The sequence below is a fragment of the Dipodomys ordii genome, unplaced genomic scaffold, assembly GCF_000151885.1.
Source record: "Dipodomys ordii isolate 6190 unplaced genomic scaffold, Dord_2.0 Scaffold15, whole genome shotgun sequence".
Classification (NCBI taxonomy): Eukaryota; Metazoa; Chordata; class Mammalia; order Rodentia; family Heteromyidae; genus Dipodomys; species Dipodomys ordii.
The window spans coordinates 16,877,168-16,886,956 of record NW_012267231.1 but is presented as its reverse complement, the minus strand read 5'-3'; the positions used below and the strand labels follow the sequence as shown (position 1 = coordinate 16,886,956).

Here is a 9,789-nt window from a genome sequence, read left to right as displayed (position 1 = left end):
AGGCCCCGGGCCGCCGGGTCCGCCGGCTCGGCCGGGTCCTCCCACGGGAGCAGGCGCGCCGGCACCTCGGCCAGGAAGTGGCCGCAGTCCTGCTGGATGTTGAAGTGCACGGCCAGGCTCTGGCGCACCGCCAGGCTGTGGTAGTACTGCTGCGACTCCTTGGCTTTGCTCCTGCAGATCTGAAAGACAAAAGCAATGGAAGCCTGTCATATATGTTTCTTGCCGGTCCTGGGGCTTGAACTCAGGGCCTGGCTGCTGTCACTTAGTTTCTCACACACAAGGCTGGCTTGCCACCAACTGAGCCACAGCTCCACCTCCGGCTTTTTGCTGGTTCATTGGAGATAAGAGTCTCACTGACTTCTTTTTTTTTTTTTAAACCCAGGCTGGTTCTGAACTGTGATTCTCAGATGGCAGCCTCCCTGTGTGGCTGAGATTACAGGCATGAGCTCCGGTGCCCGGATCACATTTCATGGAGCAAACTTCTGGTCTAGAAACAGATGTCCCCAGGCTGAGTTCAAGTTCAAACATTTATCTTTTAGGAAATATTATCTTTGGAAATATCTGAAAGTCTCAGCTCATACAGTATAATGTATAATCCTATATGCTCACCAATCACCAATTCGTTCTATAAGTACTGCTGGCAGTATTTCACACTGTGGCATCATCAGCTATTAAAATGCTACACTGGCCATAATTTAGCTGCACAGGAGTCAGACCTGCACACGGCACAGTTAACCTCATTGGCTATTTAAGTAATTTGCAGTATTGCACTGCCCGCTGGAGTGGGCGTTCAGGGCCCTCCTCAGTCTTCAGCTGAATGAGATGGAGAGTTAGAAGCCCAGCCAGCACATCGCGAGAGGACGCACACCCGGGACTTCAGGTGCTGAGATTTAGCCTCGCCAACAACTTCATATGCCCTGGCCATGTTCACTGAATTTCTCTGAGCCTCATTCTCCAGATTCAAAGCATACCAAATCCTGGAGTAATTCCTAATAAAGGAATATGGAGGAATAGGGAGGCCAGGAATGGTGGTGCAGTGTGCAATCCCAGCCCTCGGGAGGCTGAGACAGGAGCATCCTAAGACTCCAGGTCAGCCTGAGCTACGCAGCAGGCCTGTCTCAACAACAACAGATAAGCAATACCGCCAGGACGAACTCCCAGGCAAAAGCCCAAAGCAAGCCGGCTAACAGCCTGAGGCCCTACCCCATGTCAGAGAAGGAGAGATGGATGAGGTGGGCAAAATGCACAGGCTAGTGCTTCTCTATGCTACGAGGCCAGACAATTCACAGATTTGAAAATGATGCAACTGTATATGCTCTACACACACACATACACACCCACACCCCCCCACCCCCCCCCCCCCCCCACCCAGCCTGGCACCGGTGGCTCATGCCTGTAATCCTAGCCCGGGCAGGAAAGTCCATGAGATTCTTATCTCTAGTAAACCACCAGAAAACTGGAAGTGGTGCTGTGGCTCAAGTGGTAGAGCGCTCGCTTTGAGCTAAAGAGCTGAGGGACAGCGCCCAGGCCCAGCCTTCAAGCCCCAAGACTGACAAAAAAAAAATTGTTGGTCATGGGGCTTGAACCCAGGGCCTGGGCGCTCTCCCTGAGCTTTTCTTTGCTCAAAGCTAGCATTCTGGGTTTTCTGGTGGTTCATTCGAGATAAGAGTCTCATGGATTTTTCTGCATTTCGAAGTCTGGCTTCAAACTGTGATCCTCAGATCTGTCTCTTGAGTAGCTGGGATGACAGGTGTGAACCACTGGCACCCTACTTGTTCATATTTTTTTAGGCAAAGAGCCTGAGCTACCTACAGCACTCCCTGATCACAGTATGAGAGAGGACAGTTAATGAGAGTGACATCTAAGGGTCAGCCTTCCAGCCTGGGTCAGCTCCAACCATTTGAGGGCGGTGCTCACGAGGCCACGCTCAGCTAGAAGACAGCGGTGAGGCCACATTGGTAGCTTTCACTAAGTCAGTCTGCACCACAAAGAATTCACCACTTGGTAGTTTAACACGGGAAGCAGAGGAGATATAATTGTGATATTCTAATTTTACCTAGAAGCCCTTGGGGGCACAGACATCTGCATTTTTATAAGGACCTCCAGAGCTGAGAGCAGATAAGAACATGGATCCTACAACAAGAATTTATGTTTAGCTCCACAGATCAACTTGCGATAAAGGATGCAAGTGATTTACAGAGAAGAAATGATAAATTGCCTGGTCCATTTTGAACGCTCTGTAGGAAAGTGCCTTGCCTACGCCCTCAGCCCGCGTGGGCGGTACATTCTTATCTCTTGGCTTTCTAAGACACAGACAGGCTGAAAAATAATGGGTCAATCTCTTTGAAGGGTAAATGAAAACGAGAGAAGACTGGAGTGGAAAAGAAAGGGGGGGGGAATCTGGAGCTCTTAATTGGTTCATAAGCATGAAGCTTGTTACAATCCAAACACAGACTTATGGAGATTTCCATAATAGGATTTCACGTGATGGGTCTCTCATAAATCTTTATTATGGAGCATGCGATGATGTTAATTTAGGTAGGAGTATTATATTACGCTATGTGCTGCATAGTAGCCATTTTTCAAATATTAATAAGTTGACTCCTGTAGATTTAAAAAAAAATAAAAAAAAAACCTCAAAATGACCTGACTTCGGATGATAAATTTCTAGCCCAAAAGTGATTTCAGAAAATAAGTCACTCTTTCCAGAACAAATGGACAGGTTCTTATTGCCAAGTTCCCCCCCTCCCCCACTTCCCCTTCCCGTATCCAATATTTTCTTTACTAGGCATCAGAGTAACTTCCTTGGGAAAAAAAAAATCACATTTTTTTTCATTAAAAAAAAAAAAAAGGGACTAGATGGCCTGAATTGCAGGAATCTCAAGAAAGCTACTTCATAAAAAAAAAAAAGAATGGTTTTCACAGGGCTCTTTAGGAGCCCCTAAAAACTTCAGGTGTGAGTAAAAGTGGAGCTCCTATCCTTCCTAACAGGAGAGGGGCCACGCCCGTTCATTTTGGGGATGTGTGTGTGTGTGGGGGGGGGGGGATGGCCCAGGCCAGTCGGGCTCTGCGCAGGGAGGCGGGATGCTGGGACGCCCCAGGCAGCGACGCCAGGGGGCGCTGCGGCACCGGCGTGCGGGCGTCTCCACCGCAGGCCGCCGCAGGGGGGCCCGGGCGGGCGCCAGCCGCCGGCCAAGGGCACCGCGGAGCCTCCTTCCGGACACGTCTTCATTCAGCGGAGGTGGTGGTGCTGCATTCATGCAAAGGCATTCCTGTGAAGGGCACAAGCAGGGCAGGAGCCCCCGGGCACGGGGGCGCGTGCTAGGATCCCAGCCGCGGGCCGGGGCGCAGCATCGGGGTTTGAGGCCGGTCTGCGCACCAGAGGGCGTGAGACCCCATCCCAGAGGAAGAAGATGGGTGTGGTGATGCACCGGGCTGGGGTCCCGGCAGGACCCGGGCAGGAAGTGAGTCCCTATCTCAAATAACCAGTGCCAAAAGAAATGAAGACCTCCCGAGCAGAATGAAGCTCAGGCCGGGTCCGTGGTCACTGCTGTCAAGCGTGGCCTTGCTCAGGATGGTTTGGGCCAGTGACACGGGCAAGGAGGGGGGGGCCCACACTGGCTCCTGAAGCCAGCTGACAGGATCCGCACGCGGGGGCGCCTGCAGCCACGGACGGGGCACCTGCCGGGAAACGGGAAAACAGCACACAAAAACGCCCCGTGCTTCCAGAAACACCAGAGCCAGATCACCCTTCCCTGAGCCTCTCGGGGAGTCAGGCCAAGCAGCAACACGTGCACAAAGCCAGAGTTAAAGGGAAGCAGAGCTGGGCGAAGGTTACTTACAGCCTAACTTGAGGGAGGAACTCCAAACACTGAGGTCAGGTCAGGGGCTCATTTTCTGTTGCTCATGGCCACTGCTCTGCACACCTGGGAGGCACACTTGCCATGAGGAAGCATCGGTGTTTGTGGGGAGCGCCTCCATCCAGACTGCTACCTTTCATAAAGCAGACCTAGGGGCTCTGACTGGGAAGCTGCATCCACAGCACACAGCTGAGAAGAAGAAGGCAGCACATGTACCCGGCCGTTCCTGCGATCCGTTTGCAACTCCTCTAGGCCAGAACCAAGAGGGAGGAGCTACATTCATGTGTCTGTGTGTGTGTATGCGTGCACACACACCTGCCAATCCTGGGGCTTGAACTCAGGGCCTGGGCGCTGTCCCTCAGCTCTTCAGCTCAAGGCTAGCGCTCTACCACCTGAGCCACAGCGCCACTTCTGGTTTTCCGGTGGTTTGTTGGAGATAAGAGTCTCGTGGGCTTTCCTGCTTGGGCTGACTTGGAACTGCCATCCTGGGATCTCGGCCTCCTGAATAGCTGTGACTATGGGTGTGAGCACCAACACCTGGCTTTTCCTACCCCCCTCCCTCTGCCCTGGAAGATTCCACTGAGGTGTGTGCACTCAGCCCCACTCCTTTCTACCTGATGTCAGTCCTGGTGCAGAGTGTCAGACACGTGGATCTGACTGTCCACGTCATCTCTTCATCTTGTCTATGTCTCCTATGGCCCGTGGAGACCTGTATTTGTACACATTGGTGCGGGGTGTCCTTGGACATGAGGGGGAGAGGCTTGACCTCCGGTTGAGTGTGGCCATAGGGTTCACTGACTCAGAGCCGGTGAGGCGATTTTAGGGAGCAGATGGAGGTGGAAGGTGACAGGGAGGGGGCGACGTAACCACACAACTGAGTGAAATGGAGTCAACAGGGCCTGCGTGCCAGGCCTGCGTGCCCAGAGCCTTGCTGATTTTGCACAAAACCACAGAGCTCTTTATCAGCCCATTCCATTTTCTCTTCCTCCCCCCAAAGAAAGCAGTAAGTACGAAAACAGGACTCAAGGAAAAAAAAAGCCAGCATCAGCTTGTGTGTGTATGTATATGTGCACGTGTGCTCTGGTACTGGAGTTTGAACTCAGGGATTCACACCCTCATGTAGCTGGTGTTCTACCACCTGAGCCACTTGCAGCTTCTTGCTGGTTCTCAGGAGGTAACCATCTCATGGACTTCCCTGCCTAGGCTGGCTTCGAACCTCGATCTCAGATTTCAGTCTCCTGACTCGCTAGCATGACAGGCGTGAACTACTGGTGCTGTGCCCCTCAGTGGGCCTCAGTGGGCCTTCAGCGAGAGGGACGCGGTAGGGACAGCGGTGAGAAACCCTGCAAGCCACTGGCGTTGCACCTTCTGTGTTACTGTTGCATCATGACACGTAAGCGCAGCTGCAACTGGCTAGCCCAGAAGGAAAAGCTGCAACTTCTAAGTCCATTCCTCCTGGAGGAACCGGAGGTTGTTGCTGGCAGGCAGGAATCCCTAGATCTGGGATGGAGGCGGGAGCTGCTTTACCTGTACCTGTGTGGTAGGACTCACCCTCCCCGGGCCAGAGCCACGGCAAGTCCATTACAAGCGGACTAAGTGTTTAATGTATACGACTCGCCCTCGCCCAAGCACTCAGGCCCCCACACACACTGTGGAATCTGCTAGGCGGCTGTCAGGCAGGCTGGGGGTCTTGCATTACTGCCACAAATGTTCACATGGCCAAGAAAACCCACTTTAGAGACCAGAGGAGAAATCCAGGCAACTGTCAGGTTTTACCCATGATTTACAAGGATCACGTGTGTTTACACTCACTCAGCATGTGGATGGAAAGAGCCAGGAGGTGATCAGGATGTTCACACTAGAGAAACTGAGGCAGCTCAGCAATCAGCTCAGGGTAGAGTAAGGATTCAATTTGTAGTTCCTAATACATTCTCTCCTTTCATAACGGAAGCCCTGGCTTTCTGTGTGTGTGTGTGTGCATGCACGCACTAGTCTTGGGGCTAGAACTCAGCGCCTGGGATGCTATCCTTTAGCTTTTTCTCTAAGGCTGGCACTCTACCACTTGAGCCACAGTTCTACTTCTGGCTTCTTGGTGGTTCATTGGAGATAAAGTCTCTTGGATGTGTCTTGCTGGCTGGCTTCCCACTGCGATCCTTAGATCTCAGCTTCTTGAGTGGCTAGGATGACAGGTGTGGGCTGGCACCTGGCTTTTTTCCTACTCAGTGTTTCATTTTGATGTCGGCTTCCAATGAGCTCCCTCAGAAAGCCTCTAAGCCACTTTCAGCTGAGATGTATGGGCACCTCTGAGTGCACTGAGTCCTGGGGGGAAGGGATGCTCCCCTGTGTGCACGGAGTCCTGGGGGGAAGGGATGCGCCCCTACAGCAGCTAAAATCACTTTCAGTCAAGCTTCAAAGTCAGCCATATTTGGGCTCAGCTCTGCAAGTGGTAGTGCTTCCCCTCCGCTTTCCTTCCTTCCCGCTAAGGCAGTAATTAATTGCCTGTGTAGATGGTCTGAGGTAGCCGCGAATTCCTACCCAGCACTGCGATTCCTGTTAATGCTGCTTCACTTGGCGTCTGCTTTGTCAGCACCCACCCCAAGGCGCTAAGCGGAGACTCCTGAGTGAAACTGCAATCAAAGATGCGGGGCTCCACGGCCTGCCCCTGCTTCATCGACGGCTTGGACAAGGTTCTGGAGCTGCTGGAGGACAGCACGCGGCCTGTCCATCTCTACCATCTCTGGTGCAAACACCTGGAGTACTTCAAAAGTAATTGAATACAGAATTGTGTGTGTGTGTGTGTGTGTGTGTGTGTGTGTGTATGAGAGAGAGACAGACAGACAGAGAGAGACACAGGGGGACTCAGATAATTTTAGTTTTGTGAATCTAGCATCATCTTTTCTTTTTCTTTTTTGTTGGTCCTGGGGCTTGAACTCTGGGCCTGGGTGCTGTCCCTGAGCTCTTTTGTTCAAGGCTAGCGCTCTACCACTTTGAGCCATAGTGGCTCACTTCCACTTTTCTTGTGGTTAGTTGGAGATAAGAGTCTCAGATCCTCAGATCTCAGCCTCTGGAGTAGCTAGAGTCACAGGCGTGAGCTACCAGTGCCTGGCCCCAAAGCGGATTTTCACTGACTGACGGGACTGATGGAGGATGTGATGCCCGGTCAGTGGGCTCCTCACAATTCTTTGAAAGTGAGAAAAAGCAAGGCTGGAGTTTATTTAGAGAGCAGGAAGAACTAAATCCACGTGTTGGTTCATACTCAGTTTTATTTAGCAGTTAAGAAAATGAAAGGCTGGAGGTTAGGCAGTACAGACAGACAGACAGACTGACTGTCCAGTCTGCTGGGAAATGGTCTACTAACTAGCAGTGAGAGGATCAGACATTGCAGCTGAGAAAGCGGCAGGAGCTGCAGGTGAAAGGCTGCTTGGGAAGCAGTCTGGCCTGTCCTTTACCCAATCATGTGTTGAGGAGGTAGGCTGGGTTCCTGGCCTCTTGCGTCCTCTGTGCCTTCCTTGCAGCTGGCCCGGGCCGGGGGTCGGATGCCGCCTCTGCCAGGCAGCCCTGAGGCATTTAGGTGGATGGATCCGTTCCCACTTGGGCCTCACGCAGGAGGGCTGCAGGGAGGGGGCTGGGGGAGCTCTGGGAGTCGGGCTTCCTCCCATGTACCCGGACGCTGGCTGGCTGGCCCTCACACAGCTCATCTGCTGCGCCTTTCTGATTCATATCTCGTTTAATGGGGCTGCTCTGGATTGAATTTTCTACTTGCTGCCCTCACCCCCGCTCCCGCTCCCTGGACATGGAGAAAACAACCTCTTCTGCTTGAGTCACCCGTGCCTTCTTTTTCTGGGCTCAGTTACAGGGTCTTGCTGCAACTTACCCTAGACTAGGGCAAAATTACATGACTCCCGTGATCCAAGCCTTTCTTCTGCCATGTTCCACCCCTCCCCCCACCTCCGACCTTATGTCATTGCTCTGTAGTGGTGTTCCACACAACACAAAATAGAGGTGTGTGAATGTGTGTATACACTGGTATTGGGGTTTGAACTCAAGGCCTCTCGCTTGGCTTTTTTGCTCAAAGCTGGCACTCTACCACTAGAGCCACACCTGCACTAATAGCTTTTTTTTTTGCCGGTTAATTGGAGTTAGTTGGAAAACCTCTTGCATTTGTCTGGTCAGGCTGGTTTCAAACTGTGATTTTCAGATCTCAGCCTACTGAGGAGTTAGGCTTATAGGTGTGAGCCACTGGCACCCAGGAGAAGTCTAACTTCTTCAGTTCTATAGTTTCACTGTCTATTACTCTCTCCATGGACCACACCTGCCACAAAGAATAAGGTGGACATGAGTGTCTCTTTCTTACCAGCCCGGAAGTAGGCATACTAGCCTACTGCTGCCCATTTGTACAACTTAGCACGGAATATGACAAAGTAACCTATTAGGAGCTGGGCGCCTGTGTCTCACACCTGTAATCCTAGCTACTCAGGAGGCTGAGATCTGAGGATCACGATTTGAAGCCAACATGGCAGGAAAGTCCATGAGCTTTTTTTTTTTTTGGTCAGTCGTGGGGCTTGAACTCTGGGCTTGGGCACTGTCCCTGTGCTCTTTAGCTCAAGGCAAGCGCTTTGAACCTCGATCCTCAGTTCTCAGCCTCCTGAGTAGCTAGGATTACAGGCATGAGTTACCGGAGCCCGGCCCTCCACAAGCTTCTTATCTCCAATTAACCAGCAAAAAGATGGAAATGAAGCCATGGTTGAAGTGGTAGAGGGCCAGCCTTGAGCAAAAAATGCTCAGGAACAGTGCCCAGGCCCTGAGTTTAAGGTAAATGCTTTACTTTACCAAAGTATGCTGTAAGAACTCTATCTGCCTATCTATCTATTTATCTATCTATCTATCTATCTATCTATCTATCTATCTATCTATCTATCTATCTACCTACCTACCTACCTACCTACCTACCTATCTATATCTATGCATTAACTCCTGTGACTTTTGTTTTGTTTTGAGAGAGGGTCTCACTGGGTAGCTCAGGCTGGCCTTGTATTTGTGATATTCCGGCCTCAGCCTTCTGAGTGGCTGGGATTATAGACATAAATTACCATGCCTGGACTTCTTGTGCCTTTTTATAATGTCTTTAAGAAGGAACGATTAGACTTAGAAAATGATACAAGCCGGGCACTGGTGGCTCATGCCTGTAATCCTAGGTACTCAGGAGGCTGAGATCTGAGGATTGTAGTTCAAAGCCAGCTTGGGCAGGAAAGTCCGTGAAACTCTTATCTCCAATAAACCACTCCGAAAACTGGAAGTGGCGCTGTGGAAGTGGTAAAGCGCTTGCCTTGAGCTGAAGAGCTGAGGGACAGTGCCTAGGCCTAGAGTTCGAGCCCCATGACTGACAAAAAAAGAAAATGATACAAACTTAGAAACGTCAAGTAACTGGGCCAAAGTAACTCAGTGAATCTGTAGCTGAATCACACGTGAAGCCAGGCCTGTCTGACTTCAAAGCTTACTTCTTAGCCCCTCTGTCAAAAATTCTTCAATTCTGTGTGTGGAAGCACTTGAGAGTGTTTGCTAGCGGCGCCTCACCCCGGCCTCCTGGCCAGGGATTCTAGTTCTGTAGCTACTGGCTGGGACCAAGGGAATGAGGTGGTTAATGAGCTCCCTTGGTGACTGTGACACACGGCATCTGCAGACCACAGTGCAGAAATTTTTCATCCAATCACACCGCCTCTCAGGAGAAGGGCGTCCAGACAGAGGCGCCAGTGCACGGGAAAGCCGGGAGCATGAAATAGGAGCCACTTATAATTGATGTAGAGGATGGGAATGTAGAGGATGGGGTGAGCAAGGACCCCAGTGCCTTTGACACCCTCGAAGTGACACAATCATAATCCGTAATGTGGTGGATTTTTCTCCCCATTAGGGCGACATTATGACATCATCT

The 9,789-nt window shown here is 51.4% G+C and overlaps 1 protein-coding gene across 1 annotated transcript in view; it reads right to left on the bottom strand.

The window, feature by feature from the left end:
- The window catches only part of Peak1 (pseudopodium-enriched atypical kinase 1), a 116,964-nt gene that overhangs the window by 863 nt on the left and 106,312 nt on the right, over positions 1–9,789 (bottom strand). Inside the window, exon 6 of the mRNA XM_013011938.1 lies at positions 3–179. Within this exon, the coding sequence (XP_012867392.1) occupies positions 3–179 (177 nt within the window). The remainder of the gene's footprint in view (positions 1–2; positions 180–9,789) is intronic.